Here is a 22,264-nt window from a genome sequence, read left to right as displayed (position 1 = left end):
TGTCTAAAATAGGGATGAGCAAAAGGACCGAACCGGACCGGAACCGGGAACCGGCTTCGGCTAAAATCAAGAACCGAACCGGCCCAACGGTTCTACCGGTTCCAGGTTCCTATCGGTTCTTGTCGTGTCTTCAAATGTTGGAACCGATCTTCGAAAAATAGCATCATACGGTTCCGGTTTTTGCCGGTTCTACCGGTTCCGGTTATATCGGTTCCGGTTCCTACCGGTTTCCAGTTCCAAAAATCCATAAAAATAACATCCCGGTCCCGGCCCGACCGGTTCCATCGGGTTCCGGTTCCGGTACTGGTTCCGGCCGGTTCCCCGGTCCATATGCTCATCCCTAGTCTAAAAAATGTTCATCCGATGTCTAAAAAATCCCTAAGAGTTTCTCTATCTACTAGTAAATGTTCAAAGTCTCTAGACTTTCAAATAATTATTTCTCCAGATGTATGTACTGATTATAATTCAAGCCTAATTCAAGAAGGTATTATCTAAAATATTTTATTCAATTGTTGTTATTAAATTTATTTCTCCACGATAATTTCGTTTCGAGTTATTCTAACTATTAATTCTACAAGATTTGAAATTTTTGTTAAAATAATGCTCGTTTTTTATAATCAAGCAAATCAAATCCATGTTTAAATGATTTAATTATGTCTAACAAAGTCTTGATGAATTGTATCCCTAATAGAGATATTCTTTTAAGAATACAACAAATTCAAAAATCTATAAATAATTCTGAGTAAAATCTTAAGAATTCTTACAAACCTACTAATTTAGGTACAATTTTAAACAACAATCATAGGCTCATAAGAGCTAGTATTAAAAATCGTTACAAACAAATAAGTTATCTAAAAACAAAGCTATTTGCTTTCTAAAATTAATTATTTATAGGTATGATATTATAATTTTATATATAATCATACAATCAGTAACAACATTTTATAGGTATAATATTATAATTTTTTATATATAATCATACAATCAGTCACAATTTATAAGGGTAAAACTGTCATTTCAAGTCCACCATGGACCCAATCATCGGAATTTTTTGATTTTTTGACCAAATTCACAGGAAACTTTTGGTTTTGGACATTCCATGCAAGTTGGAAACTTTTTGGATCCCATCTACAGTTTTTTACAAACCACTGTGACCAAATTTGCAATTTTGTCTTTTCTAGATTTAAGTTACTGAATTTTATGGCCTATCTGCACTTCTAATACTAATAGGTAGAGCCGCAAAGGTGTATAAATATAAGTTTTAAACCGGTTTCGGTTTATAAAAAAAACTTTTAAATAAGCGGTTACAGAAAAATAGGTTTCAGTTATAATGGATTCGGGTTCTTTTGGAGTGAAATTGCATTAAAAAATAGGTTCTTTCCGTTAATATATATATATATATATATATATATATATATATATATATATATATATATATATATATATATATATATATATATATATATATATATATCAAGCTGGCAACTCGGTTTTAACTTCTGATTATTTGTGGAAGGCTTACGATTGGGCGTTTTACTAGACCTCTAAATTGTAGTTAAAGCCCAAGGCCCAATCCATTCAAAAGAAAGGCAAAAGTAACCGTAACCTTAATTTTGAAATCAAATAGAAAAACTTGTATCTCTCTACATCCCGCCTATACACCCGATCGATCAACAAATATCTCAGATCCAGCTCAATCAATCCTTCACAGAAATGGAGAAAATATGCGTAGCAGTGAGAGTGAGGCCACCCGTGAAATCAGACGAGGATTCCAATTCCAGTTCTAATTCCAATTGCAGTCACTGGAAGGTAGATGACAACCGTATTTCTCTGCATAGGTCTCTATCCGGCACCCCTCTTCCCCCTGCTCTTTCTTATGCTTTCGGTACATAAACAAACCCTTCGTTTTCTTTCTTTCTTTTATCTATCAATTGGATAATCTTATGTATATGTGTTTATACGCAGATCATGTTTTCGACCAAAATTGCTCCAATTCTAGCGTTTATGACCTCCTTACCAAGGACATTATCCATGCTGTCGTTGATGGATTCAACGGTAATCCTTAGCTAATCCTGATTTTGTATGAAATTCAATGCTTCCTCTTTTTTATTCCACTTCCTTTTAACCTGGATGATACTTGATTATTGTGCTGTGTTACTGCATCTCTCACTCTGAACCTGTTCACCTTCTATGAATCGACTAAGTTCTGTAGTTACTGATCATGAAAATTAATTTGGAAGCTAATAACTGTGCAATTTCAGGCACTGCGTTTGCTTATGGACAAACAAGTAGTGGAAAAACGTTTACAATGAATGGGTCTGAGAATGATCCGGGAATTATTCACAGAGCTGTCAAAGATATTTTTGCCAAGATTGACATGGTATATGACTATATTCTTATAATTTCACTAGTATATCTTTTCTTTATAAGCTTTATAAGCCTGTTCCTAAAATACAGTAAATGTTTGCAGTCAACTGATAGAGAGTTTCTCATTCGAGTCTCATACATGGAGATCTATAACGAAGAAATCAATGATCTTTTTGCTGTTGAGAATCAGAAACTTCAGATTCATGAGAGTTTGGAGGTGAATATGGATTCATACAACACATTCTATACTCTACACATATGTTCTTTTACTAATGTATGCTATTTTCCAGCGTGGAATATTTGTTGCAGGACTTAGGGAGGAGATTGTTAATAGTGCTGAGCAAGTTCTAAAGCTCATTGAAATGGGAGAAGGTTTGACTTTTGAGACTAATTTGAGATTTTATTGTAGCATCTGTTTAAATTGAGTTAACTCAGACTGTATGTATATCTGAAACCTACTTCTTTCAGTTAATAGGCACTTTGGTGAAACTAATATGAATGTCAGAAGCAGTAGGTCCCACACAATCTTTAGAATGGTACTATGTCTTGCAGTTTTCTCTTTCATATATTAATTATATTTCTTTTACTTATATAATCAATCCATTTAAATGATGTTTACATCTCAGGTGATTGAAAGCAAGGGGAAAGACTCAACTAATTTGGATGATGCTATCCGTGTTTCTGTCTTGGTTTGTAACTTTTTTATTATCTATAAACTTATTATAATGATTTATATGATCAAAGTTATAAAGTTATATATCCTTATATTAATTTCATGAGTTTTCTTGTTTTATCTATTACCAGAATTTGGTAGACTTAGCTGGATCTGAAAGGATTGCTAAAACTGGAGCTGGTGGAGTTCGGTTGAAAGAAGGAAAACACATCAACAAGAGTTTAATGATTCTTGGAAATGTCATCAATAAATTGAGTGAAGGCGCAAAACAAAGGTTTTATTTATTTATTTATTTCTACACATCTTGTTTGATTAACTAATTATATAACTGAAACAATAAGAAATGATTAAATTTTATTTTTCAGGGGACATATTCCTTATCGTGATAGCAAACTCACTCGTATCCTTCAACCTGCACTTGGTGGCAATGCAAAAACTTCTATCATTTGTACTGTGGCACCAGAAGAGGTAATATATAAATATATAAATATATCATGTTCATGTTTATATTTATTTAACTTCAAGTCTTGTGTTATAGGTTCATGTAGAGGAAACAAAAGGGACCCTTCAGTTTGCAAGTAGAGCTAAACGTATCACCAATTGTGTCCAAGTAAATGAGGTATGTCTTATTATCTTATATCAGCCTTATGTTTTTATAAAAAGATTGTTCATTTTTTTAATTTTATTTTGTGTACGCATTTAGTTGTTGGAGCTAAATACTTTTATTTTTCTCTAGATTTTGACGGATGCTGCGTTATTGAAGAGACAGAAAATGGAGATAGAGGAATTACGCATGAAACTTGAGGTGGACTTAATCTTTATCTTTTTTTTTTTTTTTTAAGTAGTGTCATCGACATTAGAATTGAAATATGATAAAAACTTTTTTTTATAATAGGGATCTCATGCGGGGGTGTTGGAGCAAGAAATCTTGAAATTGAGAAATGACATGCTCAAGGTAGAGTGTATATTTTATATTTTATATTTTATATTTTATATATATTTTTTTGTTTTGTTTCCCATTTATCAGTATGAGCTAGAGCGTGAAAAGCTTGCTATGGAATTAGAGGAGGAGAGGAAATCACACAGAGAACGAGAACAATGCTCTAATGGAATTTCTTCCCAGGTAAGTTTATAAATGACCATTTTACCCTTGCATATATTCATAATTTTTAACCCATTAAGTCATTATGTCCAGATTAAGTGTTTTAACTCAATAACCTTTAGATGAAGATGTGCTTGCTACAAAGAATTTAATTCTTTTTTTTTTTTTGTAGAATGGAGAATCCTTAAGAAAAAATCTGAAAGAAGAAGCAAGTAGCACACAACAAGGAGATGCTTTTAGTACCCCAACTTTTAAACCGATTCCAAATTCATTTGTTGCTAAAAGATGTTACAATTCTACAACACCTGTATATAGTCCACTTCCAGATGCTTTTGGTGATGTTGTTGATGAAGACACGTGGTTCAAAATGAACAATGGCTTCATAGCTGACCTTGATTCAATTCGTATGACTCCACCAAAACAACTTTCATCCATCCCATCATTTGATAAAATTCAAGTAAGTTTTGATTTTCACTTTTCATTTCTTTTCTTTGTCCTTTATTTATATTCATGTCAATGTTCTTTAGTTGCAGGATTCCTCAATTGACAATTACAAAGAAGTTGAAAATCTTCGAAAGCAACTGCAACAAGCTATTGATGAAAGAAATGAATTTGAGGTTAATTTCTGTTAGTGTATTATAATTTATATATCACCATATGCTTTATTTTTATTATTATAGCTGAAGCTGAAGTGTTTAATTAATTATACACACTACTACAGAAACAGCATAAAGAACAAGTAGCACTGAACAATCAGTTGATGGAGGAGATATCTAAACTTCAAGAAATCCCTCAAAAACTGAGTGAATCTTTGGGAAACTGCAAAGCTGTAAATGAGGAAATATTCTTTACTTTTAAGGTAGTACAATGGAAAATTTCCTTTTGTCTATTTTTGACAATGAGGATGTTGAGGGTATTTATGTCTTTTGAACAGGGTTTTGCAGAAGATGAAAAGTCGGCAACTGCAAACTTGTTTTCTAAAACAAGTGAATTTGTGATGTCTCTTATGTCAAGTTTTGAAGCACAAATTTATATGGCTATGAATGGGTTTAGAAAAGCAGATGATGGAAAAGGAAGTTCATATTCAGAAGAATACAAGAAGAAATATAAGGTAGCTGCTAATGCTAATGCTAATGCTTGTTGGACACATATTCATCTATCAAGAAGTTACATGCCCATTTTCATATTATTCACCATCTTAATCTTCAGTTATTATCTCTCCTAGTTTCAAGGTATTATATTATTATTATATCATATTTTGATTCTTTGTAACAATAACACAATAATTGTAATGTAAACATGATTTTAGGATTGCACATTGGAAACACAAATTACTTGTTGGAAGAAAGAAATGAGTGATGAAATCAAATTGATCAAGGAAAGATACGAAAACCTTGAGGAAGAGTTGGATATGAATAACCAGCTTCTAGAAGCTTCTAAAGCAAGAATTCATGGTCTTCAAAAGGAATCTCAAGTTTTATCAGAAGAAAGAGATGATTTACTCCTAACAGTTTCTGATTCTTGGAAAAGAAGTGCATCGTTGAATGAGCAGAATGAAAAGATTCTGCAGGATTTGACATGTGAGATTCAAAAAAGGAAAGATCTTGAAGATGATATCAAGCAGTTTAGTGTTGGTTTTGTTTCAAGGTACAAGTCATACAAGTTGTTCAGTAGTGAGATCAAATCAAAAGTAGAGCACTTGAAAGCTCAAAAGCCCTTTGCTCTTATTTCCTAAATCTTTTGGTTGCTCAAGTAATCTTTCATCTCTTGTCTGTATGCGTTTCTATCGTGTGCTTTCATTCATGTATGTAAACGATTTCAACATTATCTAATAGTACTATTTTATTAGACATAAATGGTCCCTGTGATTTGTCAAAATAGGCACATATAGTCCAGCTTCAAGAAAATAGACAAATTCGTGTTTTGTTCACATTATATGGATCTTCCCTAAGCCGTGTTAAATCTAACTAGATAGCTGTTAAATTCTTAAGGGTAAACAACACCAATCGTGCCTCGTGCATATGCCAAAAAGCATATTTAGTTCTTATTTTCAAAAATTAACTCAGACTGTCCCTCGTTTGATTAATAGTTGAACGTTTCATCCTTAGTTAGTTTAAATTTATATGTTTCATCCCTTACAAGACATAAAATGACTCTTATGCTCTTTTGTATTTCCTTTTCATTTAATTTAATGTTATAATTATTATTTTTAATTTAAAAATAAAAGAAAAAGCAATAGGGCCCCACTTCATACCCCCGCCCCAACACCTTAAAACCCAACACCGACTTCCTACCTCCTCCTTTGTCAGGATACACCACCATCGGAACACCTTTGTCGCACCCCTATTCATTGTCGCAAACCGCAACCAACACCCACTTTAAACCTTACCTTCAAAATCGGAAAACCCACCTCAGTCGGAAACCACTTTCGTGCAACCTGCACCATTCAAACATCATCTATTCATTGCCTCCAAACAACAACTACCACCTGCCTTATACCACCCTCGAAGCCAACCATCTCTATCCAAATCAGTCATTGAAAACCCCTGGAAACCATCTTAAACACCGCCTGGAATGTGATCACCTCTTCATCTCTATCGTCGATGGAGAAGATTTGAGTTCGATCTAAACCTGTTTCTTTGATCTAGATCTCTATCCTCTTCGATTTGTAAGTTTAGGGTTTAGTTGGGTTTCAATCACAGGTTTAGGGTTCTTTTTTGAGGTTTGAGTGATGACCGGTGGTCTATGTGAGAGAGCGAGAGATATCACCGATTGAATTCAAAGCAGAAGAAGAAAGGAAATTGGGGAAAGGATAAATTGTAACTTCCTTCTCTCTTATTGATCTTCTGATTTGCTGTAAATCGATAACAGTAAAAACGAGATACGACTTAGGGTTGAGTGGAGATATGAGATGGTGGTGGCGATTATGGTGTTGTTGATGATTCCACCGACGATGGTGATGTTGTTGATTCCATGTACAGTTCCTTCTTGAGTTCTAGGGTTTGATAGAGACGATCGGGGGAGGAGGAAGATCGATTGGTCCGATTTTGGTTTATCGCTTTGGGGTGGGGGTGATGGGGCTTCGCTGGCGTCGGGAGTGGCTAAGAATGGGGGGACAAAGGTAGAGGAAGATATAGGACGGGGAAGCGGGGACGGGTGGGTACTTGTATGTAGATTTATTGTTTTTTTCTTTTTATTTAATCTAAAAATAATTTTAAAAAATAAAAAGAAAATTAAAAAGGAAATAAATAAAGGCAAAATGGTTTTTTTATGTCAAGAGGGACGAAACGTGCAGGTTTTAAACGAACAAGGGACTGTCCGAGTTAATTTTTGAAAATAGAGACTAAGGCCCCGTTTGATAGTTGCTGACTGAGAAAGTGCTCACTGGGAAAGGTCTGTCTTGGTAAGAAATCCTGACCGAGTAAGAAATCATGTTGTTTGATTGTCTATCTGACTGAATGTACTGACTGGTGAAAAATGACCATTTTACCCTCCCACTTCAAATACAAACCACCACCTCAATATACTCTGGAATCACCAATTCCGGAGTTGTCTTCAATTCCAACACACAATCCATTTCCGCCTTCGGTCCCTATTTGATGCCATTGCAATCCCAATTTCATCTCAATTCTTTTCCACTTTCAATTCAATCCCTCAACACCCACAACAAAAAGCCATCATCTTTCGCTGGAATCTACAATTCCATCCTCCAAATACAAATCATCTTTCGCTAGAATCTACAATTCCATCCTCCAAACACAACTATGGAACAAGAGGCAGGTACATAACATCAAAAAATCGAAAATTTTAGAGAAGTTTAAAAGGAATCAATTTCATGAACCAATAGAAATCAATTTCAAAAATTAGACTATTCAAAACAGAAACCTTCCTGATCAAACAGGAACATAACATCAAAAAATCGAAAATTTTAGAGAATTTTAAAAGGAATCAATTTCATGAACCAATAGAAATTAATTTCAAAAATCCGATTATTCAGAACAGAAAGGGTATAAAGAAATATGTGAATAAAATTAATTCATGAATCAATTTCTGAATAGAAAGGTAAACATGCAATTGAAGGAGATGGTTTCATGAATCAATTTAAATAACGATTTTCATGAACGAGATGGTTTCATGAATCGGTTTCACGAATTCATGGATCAATTTCAAAAACGATTTCATGAAATTGGTTTTATGAATCGATTAAAGAAGAAGAATAGAGGCCTGGAAGAGGAGAAGACATACCTGATGAGAAGAGGAGAAGGAGTCGATCGGTGGGGGGAAGGGGCGCAGAGGCGTGAAAGAGGAACGTAGGGAAGGGCACAATTGGTAACGCTTCCTTCTTTCTCAGTCAGTCGTTGGTTTTCTTCTCACCGAGCCTGAGCCTTCTTTCCGAGTCAGATGGGCCAAGATTGATTTACCAAACAAATTTGGCTGGCCAAGTCAGCAAAAATTGTCTGACCCAATCCAGTCAGATGCATAATCAATCGGTTTCACAAATTCATGGATCAATTTCAAAAACGATTTCATGAAATTGGTTTTATGAATCGATTAAAGAAGAAGAATAGAGGCATGGAAGAGGAGAAGACATACCTGATGAGAAGAGGAGAAGGAGTCGATCGGTGGGGGGAAGGGGCGCAGAGGCGTGAAAGAGGAACGTAGGGAAGGGCACAATTGGTAACGCTTCCTTCTTTCTCAGTCAGTCGTTGGTTTTCTTCTTACCGAGCCTGAGCCTTCTTTCCGAGTCAGATGGGCCAAGATTGATTTACCAAACAAATTTGGCTGGCCGAGTCAGCAAAAATTGTTTGACCCAATCCAGTCAGATGCATAACAAACAAGCCTTAAATGTGTTTTTTAGCATATGCACAAGGGACGATTGGTGTAATTTACCCAATTCTTAATAAAATGACCTTTTTACCTTTCTTTTTTCCTTTTTAGTATCTTTTTGTTTTTAGACTTTTATTTTATTAATTTCTTTATTATCAAAATAGTAACGGCCTCACTTCACCCCTTACATAAAAGGTCATGAAGATATCCATGATTATGCTATTCATGAAGACGTGGCATTCATGAGAAACCAAATATAGTAGTTGGGCTTTTAGAGCACATCAAGTACCAAGAAAGAGCAATCCAAAACAATCACTTTTAGCAGCCATTTGTGGTTTTCAAAATTGGAATTACATGCTTCCATAGAAGGACCATCTCCACAATATCAACAAAACACAAAGACCGAGTTTGTCTATCTTTTTGAAGTTGGACTATATTCGCTAAATCATAGGGACCATTTATGTAATCTTGTCTGTTTATTATTGATTCTTGATCTATTGTATTATATATATTGCTTTTCTGGATAAGAACAAGTCAATTTCAAAAACTAAGTTTTACTTTAAACCAATAACAATTTTAAATATTCTATGGTTTAACAAAAAAAAAGGAATATTATATGCTTAAAAACCTAAATGATGAAGAAGAATCTAGCAAATTTCTCCATCTTCAAGCTCCTCCTCATGATCATGAACATGTTCACCATCATCCTTGTGTCTTTTATGCTTGCTTTCATCATCGGATTCATGCGAAACATGCTACATAAATTATAAAAAAAAAACACAATAATAATTTTATAAAAAAATGGCATGACATAGAGGTAATACATAATTGTATATTATATATATATATATATATATATATATATATATATATATCCATCAAACAAAAACCAATTACCTTTCTTGACTTTCTGTGGTCAATGGGGCTTTGACCATGTTTCCTCTCTCTGTCTTTACCCTTTTCTTTTTTTTCCCTTTTCATCTGCAAACATTAAGGGGTAGAAAGTGCATTAGAAAAACCACATTATTATTATTATTTTTTTTAAATTACCTCCCAATGTGAATGTGAGTTAATTACCTTTTCGTCCTCCTGTTTGTGTTTGTTGTCTGTTCCCTTCTCCACTAAACGAGCAACATATTCCTCAAAAGCCACTTGACAAAATTTCTCATCTCCAATAGATCTAAATCCATGTCAAAAAACAAGACAATTTTACAAAATTTTATTCAAAAATATATTTCTTGATATTGAATAATAAAATACCATACCTATACACATTACTTTCCTCAAAAAGTTGCTTGCAGTCCTCCCATGTAGAGCTTGCATTTATTTCCTATGAATTCACAAATCAATCAAGTTTTATAAAATTTTATTTATACTCAACCTAAACCCTAATAAATATACCTTGATGTTGTCCAATAATTGTGTGAAATCTTTGGCAAGATTCCTTCGCCTTTTATGTTCTTTCTTCTCTTTCTCTTTAGCCCTCTTGAGTAGGTCCTCAAATACAAGCTAAAAAAAATAATAAAATCACAAATTGTTGGAAGAAGTTAGTGTATTTGGAGAATCAAAGAATTAAACCTGTAAATTTATATCTGATAAAGGTGGAGAGATGATGTCATCTTGAATAGCATCCTTGAAATCTTTAAATGTCCATGTTGCTGCAACACTCACCTTTCAAAAAATATATAACAAGAAAATGTAAATCACAATCAACAAATAAATAAATAAATAAAAAGAAATGCAGATACCGAAACATCATAAATAAATCCTACCTTCTTTATCTTCAAAGCATCTTTCACACGTGTCTTATCATCATGGTACTGTCAAATAATAAAAATATTTAGAAACTACTAATACCATAATAATAATAATAATGCGTTTAAATAAAACAATATTAAATAATAATGAGTACCTTTTTCTCCAATTCTTCAGCAACATCCTCAAATAAATCTTTTGCTGTTGCGCCACTTGTATTTGAAGCAACTGCATGATAAGCTTCAGACTCCTTAACCTACAATATTTAATATAAATAAATACAATATTTATTTAACTATTTTATTTTAGACTTTATTTGATTTCAATTTTCAACTACCTTCTGAAAATAGTCAACCCATTGGGTATTGACTGTAAGCATGCCAGAAACCACATGTTCTTCCATCATCTTGCTAAATTCATCACGGTTTTTGCGCTCCATTTTCTTTATTTCTTCCTTCAAAAATTAAATCAAAAATAAAAATTTAAACTATTTAACAAGTAAATGACCTTGTATTAAATAATTATAGCTTTCAACTTTCAAGCTCACTTTTTTTAACTTCCTCTGTTCATCATCTTCCTTCTCTAGCTCACGGATGTATTCCTGTAATAATAATCATAGACATTAATATTATCAGTTTCCTAATATAGTAATAAGAATTTTTTTTTAAAATAATAAAAGTGTGACAATTTATTTACCTGGAAAATCTCTAATCGATCAATTTTTTCAAGGCGTGAACATCTTTCATCATCTTCTAACCAATCTTTAACTTTTCGCCACTGAGTGTCCACCTGGATTTTTTATTTCAAAAAATATATATATAGATTTTGAAGTTATAACATCAAACATCAATCAACATAAATAAATGCCCAATCTTATGATCCATTCGAATTTCCAGCAATACTTACTTTAATAAAGCCACAAGTTTCAAGAAAATGTCTGTACTCTAACCTATTCTGACTTTTCTCCTCTTGAAGTTTTGCTCTTTCCTGAAGGTGGTTAAAAGGGTATTTAAGTAATTATAGCAAGAATTGAATTCCAGAGCCACATGACATGAACTTACTTTCTTCTTAAGATCAACTAAGTAGTCTTGAAAAAGATCTTCACGTTCAGAAGGTCTTTCTATAGCCTTATAACGTTTATCATCTTCAAACAATGCTATAGCCTTGCTGCTTTAAACAAATTAATATAATGGCAATATTGTAATAATATACTAAATCAAAATTCTATACAAAAATCATCTCTCATTACATGAAAGGTTAATTTTACCTCCATCTCATTGATGATGTTAATTCCTTAGACTCCTGAAAGTGATTTAAAAAGAACAACATACAACCATTAGTTATCTATGCATGTATATATGTATGCATGTATGTATGTGTACGTATGTAAGCATGTGACATACTTCCAACATCTGCATGAATTCATCTTTTGCTTTTTTCAGCTTCAAGCGCTTCTCTTCAGCCTCCAATTTCTTTTTTTCCACTAGGTACTATAGAAACACAGAAATCAGAAATCAGAATGAAGATTTTTCAACTTTTTTTTTATAATAAAAGGAGAAAAATGATGCTATGAATGTAAAATTTTACCTCATTAAATGCCTGTTTACGTTCACCAAGTGTTTTTAATGCGCCATATCTTTTATCATTTATGATTACTCTCATTGCCTGACATGTCAATTTCATGGTCAATAAAGTTGACTTACAAAAAGTCAATGAGAGTTATTTGATACCTGTTCCCAACTCCAATCAGCTTCAAGATTTGCAGATTCCAGTAAAGATCTGAAGGCAAGTTTTGCTTCCTAAAAAGTTATTGTAGGTAGAAAATTAAAAACAAGGAGAAAGAAAGAAAATTTGAAAAGGATTAATTGAAAAAATTAGCATTTTTACCTTCTTGTTTGCATATAACAAGGGTTCAGCATCCATTACTTTTTCCTCTAATTGTGTTACATTCACTTTCCCAACATCTGATATGTCCTTTTTTGCTTCCTGCAAACAGCATCAACAATCTCAAAATTGATTAAATAAACAATTAATGTGAAAAGAATGAATTTTTTCATACCTTGATATCCTGCATTGAAGCTTCATCTAAAGCATTAGCAACATCATTTGAGGATGTAATCTCCAAGTTTGTCCTACATTATTTCCATATTTTCAAATTATACATAAACAAAAACCCCAAAATGCTGATATAATCATTTCATAATTGATTAAATAAACACTTACTTTGGAGATGAACTTGTGTTGACTAAAACACTAGGAGCATCATTGACTGTTGGAGATACAGGAGAGTGAGGCTTAACTGCCACCACAGGAATGGTCAAACAACTGTCATTGACAGAGCTTCTAGAAGCTTCTTTTTCAGCCTGCTCACGAGCCATCTGTGCATAAAAAACAAAAGTTAGAGCAGAAGGAGACAAAAAAAATGTAAAAATGGAAAATGGAATAATTCATAATAAAAACCTTCAATTCGTCAGGTATTGTCCATTTAGATTGCTTTGTTTCCTTGTTATAGTAATATCTGCATACGTATATTATATATATATATATATATATATATATATATATATATATATATTAAGTACAAAATAAGTGTATTGAAGAGGAAAAAAAAGTACACATTCTGTAAATCTTTATACTTAAGAAAAGATGAACAGAAAATACCTTTTACCCTCTGCAGTTGTGAACTCTTTCCAAACAGTGGAAGAATCAGCCTTCTGCAAAAGCCAACAATGAGTGATACTAGTAACCTAATTCTTAACAACAAAGATAGTTATTTAAGAAATCATAAATAGCAAAAAAAAAAATGCAACTCTCTTTACTAAACTAATGCATCATTTAAGTTGCATGAACCAAAGTTCTCTACCCCAATATCCTATAGTGTAAGAAATGTGAACAAAGTAGATTCCTTAAGAAGATCAAAAACACAATCATGGAGGAACCTAAATTAAGAAACTCTGAAAGACCATATTCTAAGATTAATGTCATAAATGGGTAACAAACTATTTTTGTTTTTAGTAAAGATCATTGTCTTTAAAAAAAATATATCATCAGAAGGTAAGCAACTGGAATGTTTTGTTCACAAAAGAGACTGACATGCCATTAAAATAAGGGTATTATGTAAGATGCATGTATTAATTTCAAGTATCAATATCAGCATTTTGAAAAAGATCATGTAATAGCAATTCTCCTAAATGTAATTAAAACATGTGTAATAGCAATTTGTTGCCTGCCTTGAGAAACTGAGTGCGCCTTCAGAGTTCAAAGTGAGCATACTTCCTCAAGTTGCCATGGGCATCTACAAACATTGAAACATGCAAAGCAAAGGAGAATATATATATACAACTCAATTAATGTAAATAGCAAGAAGCTCAAACTCCTCTTAAAGAAACAAATATTTATGTTAATTCAAGAAACAAGAAATGATTTGGAAGTCAAATGAGATGTGCATAGAATAGAAAAACTACATGTCAAAAACACACAGGTCGAAAGCATATGACTAACCTCCACAGATGTCATCAACTCCAATGGCTTCTCCCATGAAGACATTTTTGTTCTCTTGTTATAAAAATATCTGAAAAGTATTCCAAACACTAAAGGGTTTTACATATTTGAGATATATGAACTTAAAAATATAGATGATAAAGAGAAATATTAATTCTACCTTCTTCCATCAGCAGCAATAAACTCTTGCCAATCAGATGATGCCTCTTGAAATACATTCGGAACATTCATCGCCTGCTACAAGAATAAAAGATATATTTATCGTGTAATAAGCAAACACATGAGAAATATTAATATATATACCTGATTTGAAGAAGCATTCATTGCATTTTGTGGGTGCCCAAATGATGATGTAATAAACTGAAACAAGAGTACAATAAAAATGTAGAATTTTTTTTATTAAAATAAACAAATAAATGAAAGTAGGTTGTTGTTTCTTGTATTTAACCAAAAGGGTACACAGGTCTTACAGTAAATGAAGAAGATAATGGTGCTCCAGGACCAGTTAAACCAGGGAGATGAGTGTTTGTAGTTGCAGAGTTCTGTGAAGAAGATGAAGAAGTCATATTTGGATGCTGCATATAAGGCATTGGTGGTGCTATAAATGATGATGTGGCATGGGCAGGCTGACTGGGCCTGGGCCATGGAGACATTTGCTGATGTGGCTGAGAAAACTGTGGTGGCTGACTTTGACCAGGAGGCATGCCTTGTCCCATTGGACGAAATTGCCCTTGCTGAGGTGGAACCAAAAACCGAAACTGCAACAAAGTAAAAGTGTAAAATCCTCAATATTCATCTATAAACATCTATTTGAACTATCTATCAAGATTCAGGATTCAAGGGCAATATAAATTTTAGTGAGTTTCCATATATTTAGAAGAATAAATGAAGCTTAAGATTTTTCTTACATGCCTTACTATTGCAAATTCACATCATTGAAAATCATAGAATAAGGTAAAGGGCAAAAAGCAATTGTTCCTTGTTTATGAAAAATGTGAAGAGAAGAAGTATGATTCAGTTACTTTGGTGGTTGTTATTTGCTCAGTGAAGATTCTAATTGGGGTGCTGCGTTGTATCCTACATTGGGGTTTTACAAACATTTGCTGGTGAAAATCCAATTGTCATCTCCTTACGCACATATATACCGATCGAATGATGAAATACTACTTGTATTCATGTTCTTGATTCGCTATATACATATACGCCCCCTGCGAGTGTTTTTGCTACGCCCTCCAACGATCAAGAACTACAGTAGAGTTCCGATTGGAGTTCATTGTCGGAAAAAAAAACGCAAATACAAACAAGTTTACTCCGATTACCAGGTTTAAAGCTCCACATATTCCTCTAAAGACGAGAAAAGATTGTATTTGAACTAATTTCTTGCGGAATAGAGTGGATATGATGATGAAAAGCAAGTGTGTAAGTATTAATCACCTGTGAACTGGGATTGTGGGGGTAATTAGCCATTGTTGACAGCGGAGAACAGAGAGTATGAATACGGATGGGCCCTAACGATTCACGGAATCGACGACCTCGACTCTCAAGGGATCTCTTTGTTGATCGTAGTTGCAAAATTGTAAAACTTGGAATCAAGTAACCAAAGCGCCTTGATGATGCGGATGAAAAATGACCTACTGTCGTTCGTGTGTATATCTTTACTACGGTGTGAGAAATTGTTTATTGCTAAACAGATAAAAAGAAAACTAAATGTGCTATTGTTTTATTAAATATTTTTTTTATTCTTTGTAAATATTATATACTATTGAAGAACCATAGATATTGATATGTATAATGATTGAAAATTTGTCCAGTGTGAAACATATCACGATTGATGGTCGTTATTTTTGTATAAATTATTAGAAAAATATTGATAACCTTCCACAATCGTAATCGTAACTCGTAAGTAGTTTTTATTAAAATAGTTTTTTATATGTTATTCTTATCAACATTATTTATATAGGTATAAATTGGTTTTACGAATGATCGATCCATGAGAATGAGAAGATATCACATGTATTCTTTTCGAAGTTGTTATTCCTCTTATTAGTTTTATTGTTGATGAATTGGTTAATAAAAGTTTATTAGAGGTTTGATTTTATATACATTTTTATCTTTTATATATATAAATATGTATATGTATGCATGGGTTTTTGTTTGTATGTATATTAATATTTTTCTCATGTTTTCTTAAGGTGAAGGTGATCCTAAATGTATACAAAAATTTCTTTTTGATAGTTTATGTGCTTATAAGGTCAACTTTACTATTAAGGTAGACAAATTCAATTTCTCGCCAAACTGCATGTATTGTTTTACTGTAATTAAAACCATAGTGACAATAAGCATATTGATAACGGATTTAAGATTGCTCCCACCATTGAAGATAGTATGATGGTTATAACAAGTTGTCAAGATTATTATATAGTCGATGATGAATATGAATGTTTGTCTAAAATTATTGAGTATGAATGAGAACTGTCAAACCAAACGTTAAGGGGACCATGTATTGATTTGATACCATCATCAATCTTGATAATGGTAATTATTATTTCATATTACCATATGTATGTAAAAGTTATACTTTGTGTACTAAACTTCTTAATATACATATGATGCTTCTAATAATAAAGAGAATGATGGTATTCAAAAACGTAAATTTGATATCAATGATGCGGAAGACGAACAAGGAAGTGACAATGTATGAGTTAATTTATGTTATTTCTATAAAGATAGATTATGTTTTTTTTTTGGAATGTTTCCTTATTATTTTGATTGATATTTACAATTAGGTTGATCATGGTAATATTGAAAATCATATTTCTAACACGCCTATCTCTATTTCTACTTTACAAGATTGTGAATATATTCGGGTAAGTTAGAGACTATTGTTTACATATTCTATTTTTCTTATGATATGAAACTTTTCTTAATTCAACAGTTATTATTAGTTTTTCTTTTATATTATGTTTATTTCTCATAAATCATGATTCTTATAGTCGTGTTTGTATTTTATTCAATTAGGCGAATTCTACTGCTATTGAAGTTGATTCTTCGGAAAAATCGACTATTGGATCCTCATTAACACCAAATAAACGTCGGCTTCCACAATTGTGAGGGGAGTCTAATGATGATGATGATATTTTTAACTGAGATTAAAGTAATTAAACATTAGATTTTGGTTTTTCTGATTTTAACTTAATTTCGTTTAATTGTGTGTTAATCGTTTGCTTTGCTTTTTATTATATTGTATTTTAATTCTTTTTTTTTCATTCATTTTGTTTATTTGGATAGATTTGTCTGTTTATAATTTTCATACATGCGGTGGATCTTTTGTGTAAACTAGAAAAAAGAAGTTCTCTTTTGTATAAGTGGGGAGTCGAAATTATATTTTCAAAAAAACATAACCTACAAAAATGAGAACTATATAATTTTGGTATTTAATGAAGATTTTATTTTGATTTTTTTTACATGGGTAACTTTACATGACAGCATCTCACATAACCTGTCCTGCATGAATTCACTCTTATAATGACAACGACAAATATGCTAACATCATGATACAAAATGTTGTTTACAAAAAAGTTTTATATGATTGACCATTACATGGAAATAACAACATTCAATTATGGGATTTCAACAACAATAATTTAGTATTATTTTGACATTTAAGTAAAAGAACAATGTTTTGAGTGGTGTTTTAATTAATTTTTATGGATTAGAGTGTGTGTTAATTGATTGATATTATTTTTATTTTATTATGTTTTAATGTTTTTTCATTCATATGTAATGTCACTTCCTTTTTTTATAGCAAGAATAGTTTTTTTTTCACGGTCAGTAATGACACTTTCTTATACTATAACAACTTGCAAGGAGTGGAGGACTCTGCTTAATCTTGCAAGGAGGTGACCGAAAAAGTCAATAAACTAATCACAAATGCTCAAGACTTCATGACTGATCTCAAGTCTGCCGTTGAATCCGATGTCTCGAATGCGAATAAAGTTATGCGAATGTCACAATGTCACACCCCCAAACCAGACGGCAATAACGTCCGGGGGCTTGTGCGTGACTTCATCTTGAAATATCATTACAGTGAATATAATTGAAACATAACATCATCATCATCACACATGTAATATAACAACATTCATTGTTTACATCGAGTATTGTATTTGAATATTACATGCCAAAATAGTAAGAGTATGATGAAACAAAATATAACGCAATATCCATTAGTTTGTTTCGTTCATCCTGCTTCAACGGTTTCCTGAGAATACAAGTTATTTTGAAAACGGTCAACATAAAAATGTTGGTGAGTTCATAAGCATGTTTGTGAAAATGATTTGTATAACTTTGAAAACCACCAGAAAATCCGATATTTTCTGAAAATTGTTTAGTGTGTTTGTGTTAGATCTTGTATTAATGCATGTATGTTATTGTTTATTTGACTAAAAAGGTAAAGAGAATGTAGAGAGAATGTAAGAGAATGCAAAGAGAATGTTCCCAGACAACCCGATGTTGCCTGTGAAAAAAAGGTCTTCCGTAAACTTCATAACGTTAATTCCTCTATGCGAGCCGTCATAACCATACTAAATAATGACAATTTCACCTGTCTTGGCGTCGTTGGATGCCGATTTTGACTTTGATTATAAGGTTTTCATCACCCTATACTGAGTTAGTCTAACTGTAGCAAACAGTTGAGGTGTGGGGTGTCATCCCCGTATAGATCTATACACAAATCCTCGTTCTCCCTCCAAGAGACTCTAGTTATAACTACAGGCTACGATCGTACACTTAATAGGTGTCAACCGACAAAAACTAGCTAGATCCTTAATCGAATTTACGCGAAGAAAAATGTATAAACTCATTCCAGGACCAATGATCCATGTAAGTGAACCACTAAGGCATCGCTAAACATGTAAATCATTTCAAGACCCAAATGGAATGAGATTATATAACATGGGCCCGAAATATATATGAAAGGACAACTAAGGCCCATTTCACATGTAAAGTATTTACAGGCCTAAATAGCACGCAAATAGTATCCAAGGTCCGTCGCACATGTTAATGGATCAATGAGGCCCAATAAACATATACAGGACCTCTCACACATAAAAATGGGCCACTAAGGCCCAATAACCTAGAAAATGATCAAATTAAATCCATTTGTTGGTTTATCATTGGTTTTGGCTCAAGTATTTATTAAAATATCATAAAAAGAAGAATGCATATAAAACCCATTCCCAAGCCCAATAAACATGTAAGTGGACCACTAAGGCCCACTATACGTGTCTATTATTTCCAGGCTCAAAAGGAATATGAATGTCTATCCTAAGCCCAATATGCATGTAAAAGGACACTAGGGCCCGCTAAACATGTATATTATTTATAGGCCCAATAAGGATATGAATACCTATCCCGAGCCCAATATACATGTAAAAGGACACTAAGGCCCACTAAACATGTATATTATTTCCAGGCCCAATAAGGATATAAATATCGTTTTTAACCCGTTTGTTATTGTTTTTTTTTATTTTAGCTTGATTATTTACATAATTGATATCTAAAGCCCACTTTTTGTAAAAATGACGTTCTTGGCCCAATAAGCCAAAATTTTACAATTAAGGCCCAATGTTTGTAAGAATAACACTTTAATCTCCAATTTTGTTAAAAACTTGTGTTGATGACTACTTTGTGATAAAAATAGCATTTTAAACCCATTTTTGTCAAAAATATCATTTTTGGCTTGGTTTTTGTGAAAATACACATTTTTCTGGTTTTTTGCTTTTCCGACCTAGTTTTTAGAAAATTTGTAGAAAATACATCGTAAGTAGAAATCTGGATCCGTAAATTCTAGAAGTTTGGAAATTTTGTCTACTTTGTTCACAATTTTTCTCATAATTTTTGATGGCCTCAAACTAGTGTGAAATTACTCATCTTCACAGGTTGGTCCGAAATTATTTCAAATATGATAGGCAATTTTGTAAAATTCGCCAAATATTGTAGAAAAATCGTATGAAAACGTGAGAGTAGTCATTTTAAAGGTATAAATCTGAACTTTATCCATGTAAAATAGTTTTGAAAAATACTTCCATCTGGAGGGTCAAAACAGTCTGAGAATGGATCAAAACTTTTCTGTCAAGGGCTGTTTTGTGAGTTTAGTTTATAGATCTTTGAACCCAACACTCATTTTTGCTATATCAAGTATACAAACCCCAGATCTACAAGTTTACATGTATTATATGAGATACAACATACTTTTCTCGTGTTTCATATGAAGATCCTAGTGATACACTTCAAGTTTCTCAACATATTTTTAGATTAATGAAGTAAGCAACATATAATCACCAAATGACTTAAGAAAACACACATAATCATGCATATACACATAGATCTACACAAATCAACTTGTGTTCTCCCCCAAAAACAAGGGGGTATGAACTCACCTTGGGGTTTTGGATTCGGTTTTTGGTGAAAAGATGAGTAGATCTCGGCCCTAGCAAACTCCTTGAGGATGTTTTCGAACTTAAAGGGTTCTAGGGGGTTAGATCATGAAATAAACTATGTAAGAAAGAGTTTTTAGCTTTAAGATGGAAAGTAGGTGTTTATTGATAATAACAACTTACCAAGAGGTTGAAAAACTTGATGAAGACTCTTGAAACCCAAAGCAAAATCTCGAAATTTTGAGGAGATGAGGGGATTGCTTGAGAGAGTTTTTAGAGAGTTTGAAGGTGAGAATGTGTGTGTGTGTGTTCCTTGGCCGAGAATAGGGAAGAAAAAGAGAGAGGGTGGTGATTTTTTTTTGCATGATGGTCACAAGCTAGCTTGCATGGAAGTATGTTATGTAATAACATTATTGTTTGGTGGTAAATTATGAGGTGTCACTCCTCTAATTATCCATCCTTTTCTCTCTTTTTTTTGTTTAGTTACATGGGCCGAGAATTGTATTAAGGAGGAGAAGATGATTCATTTTGGCCCAAATCTTGATTGTTACTCGAAATTATGAGGCCCATAGTGAAGTTTTCGGCCCATTGGGCCCTTATTGATGATCACGGCCCAATGAAGTCTAATTAAAGAGATTTAGGGTCCATTAGGGCTATTGGGATTTGTTGTGGCCCAAATTGGCCCACATGGCCCATTAGAGGTAAACTAATTCGTTTTAGGCCCAATAATAAAATCCTAGTCCATAAAGAACTTGAACCGGGATTTCTAATGTTTCCAACCCTTATTTGAGCATATGAGACATATTTGAATGAGAATAGGGTATAGTATTCACTTAGAGTATAGGCTTTTACAATGGATGATGTTTATATGAGAATAGAATTTCTTAGCTAAAAATGCTAGTTGTGACACACAACCACTCTTTGCACCAAGAAAGATGCTTTTCAGCAGGTTCGTACTCATCTCCAAAAAGATCAATCAACCTTCCAGACCTCCATCGCCTCTCAGATTACGAAACTACAAAAGGATCTGACGGTTGAGAGCAGAATCATGGATGAGCTCGCATTAAAAACTACAAGGGCCAGGGTTGTAACACCCGTTTATTTATTAGTTAAATAAATAAGTTAATGAGCGAATGGTAGCCTAAAATAAATAATTATATATGCAGGGTGTTGGGTTTGAGGAGTTAATTGCCACATTTTTGGAAGTCGGGGGTTAAAAGAGGGAGTTTGGGACTCATTTTATAAATATTTATGAAGGCAGGGGCTTCGTGGTAATTATTGGGACTTAATTTGGAAGAAAAAGATAGGGGAAAGCTGAATATGTCATATTTGAGAGTTGGGGGTTTAAAAAGGTAAATTGTGGATTAGTTTGTAAAGATTTCAGAAGAAGGGGGTTAGTTAGTAAAAACCCGGACCTATTTTGTAAAGGAATTCAAGAGGCAGGGTTTAAATGGTAAATATTGGCCTTGTTCTGAAAGAAAAGGGAGAAGGAGGAACTGTTAGTGTGAACATGGGAAGAAGTTTGAAAGGTGCAGGGGTATATAAACCCGATTATACGCAAAAACCCTATAGACCATGTGCAGCCGTCATCCCCACCTTATA

General features: G+C 33.0%; 2 protein-coding genes across 5 annotated transcripts; one reads left to right on the top strand and one right to left on the bottom strand.

The window, feature by feature from the left end:
• The first annotated feature begins 1,523 nt into the window (after positions 1-1,523).
• ZCF125 (P-loop containing nucleoside triphosphate hydrolases superfamily protein) lies at positions 1,524-5,998 on the top strand. 3 transcript variants are annotated; one of them, XM_079005400.1, is made up of 18 exons: positions 1,524-1,885; positions 1,966-2,055; positions 2,262-2,380; positions 2,471-2,584; positions 2,658-2,739; positions 2,836-2,903; positions 2,994-3,056; positions 3,172-3,314; positions 3,406-3,508; positions 3,579-3,659; positions 3,777-3,845; positions 3,936-3,995; positions 4,068-4,163; positions 4,315-4,599; positions 4,670-4,759; positions 4,864-5,001; positions 5,077-5,374; positions 5,452-5,582. In XM_079005400.1, exons 1-17 carry the CDS (start codon positions 1,714-1,716, stop codon positions 5,365-5,367), a joined length of 2,064 nt encoding a protein of 687 aa, XP_078861526.1. In that variant the 5' UTR covers positions 1,524-1,713; the 3' UTR covers positions 5,368-5,374; positions 5,452-5,582. The 3 variants fall into 3 exon arrangements, with proteins under 3 accessions (XP_078861526.1, XP_078861525.1, XP_078861524.1); XM_079005399.1 differs by having other exon boundaries at positions 1,525-1,885; positions 4,676-4,759; positions 5,077-5,253; positions 5,452-5,998; XM_079005398.1 differs by having other exon boundaries at positions 1,526-1,885; positions 5,077-5,253; positions 5,452-5,998.
• Positions 5,999-9,507: 3,509 nt separating this feature from the next.
• Positions 9,508-15,439, bottom strand: LOC145057535 (pre-mRNA-processing protein 40A-like). Of its 2 annotated transcripts, none has more exons than XM_079005396.1 (27): positions 15,248-15,439; positions 14,696-14,983; positions 14,529-14,585; positions 14,386-14,462; positions 14,226-14,295; positions 13,386-13,438; positions 13,185-13,242; positions 12,948-13,102; positions 12,784-12,856; positions 12,612-12,710; positions 12,455-12,523; positions 12,312-12,389; positions 12,128-12,214; positions 11,992-12,026; positions 11,786-11,891; positions 11,631-11,711; positions 11,421-11,513; positions 11,272-11,325; positions 11,062-11,178; positions 10,882-10,980; positions 10,742-10,789; positions 10,548-10,640; positions 10,371-10,478; positions 10,235-10,299; positions 10,047-10,149; positions 9,867-9,950; positions 9,508-9,724 (listed from the first exon to the last, which is right to left on the bottom strand). In XM_079005396.1, the coding sequence occupies exons 1-27, from the start codon at positions 15,323-15,325 to the stop codon at positions 9,617-9,619; spliced, it is 2,436 nt and encodes an 811-aa protein (XP_078861522.1). In that variant the 5' UTR covers positions 15,326-15,439; the 3' UTR covers positions 9,508-9,616. The 2 variants fall into 2 exon arrangements, with proteins under 2 accessions (XP_078861522.1, XP_078861523.1); XM_079005397.1 differs by having other exon boundaries at positions 14,386-14,459; positions 15,248-15,438.
• Between the last annotated feature and the right edge of the window lie 6,825 nt (positions 15,440-22,264).

The sequence above is a fragment of the Lactuca serriola genome, chromosome 6 (genome assembly GCF_051521515.1).
Source record: "Lactuca serriola cultivar US96UC23 chromosome 6, Lser_US96UC23_V15, whole genome shotgun sequence".
Lineage (NCBI taxonomy): Eukaryota > Viridiplantae > Streptophyta > Magnoliopsida > Asterales > Asteraceae > Lactuca > Lactuca serriola.
Note: the sequence above shows the minus strand (reverse complement) of the source record. Positions and strands in the feature narration are given on the sequence as shown.

Coding starts and splice junctions, on each gene's coding strand:
- ZCF125 (XM_079005398.1), top strand. CDS start 1,714: ATGGAGAAAATATGCGTAGCAGTGAGAGTGAGGCCACCCGTGAAATCA. Junction 3,315..3,405: donor AGTGAAGGCGCAAAACAAAG/GTTTTATTTATT, acceptor TTTATTTTTCAG/GGGACATATTCCTTATCGTG. Junction 4,164..4,314: donor CTAATGGAATTTCTTCCCAG/GTAAGTTTATAA, acceptor TTTTTTTTGTAG/AATGGAGAATCCTTAAGAAA.
- LOC145057535 (XM_079005396.1), bottom strand. CDS start 15,325: ATGTTTGTAAAACCCCAATGTAGGATACAACGCAGCACCCCAATTAGA. Junction 13,103..13,184: donor CAATACCTGACGAATTGAAG/GTTTTTATTATG, acceptor TTTTATGCACAG/ATGGCTCGTGAGCAGGCTGA. Junction 12,857..12,947: donor AACACAAGTTCATCTCCAAA/GTAAGTGTTTAT, acceptor GAAATAATGTAG/GACAAACTTGGAGATTACAT.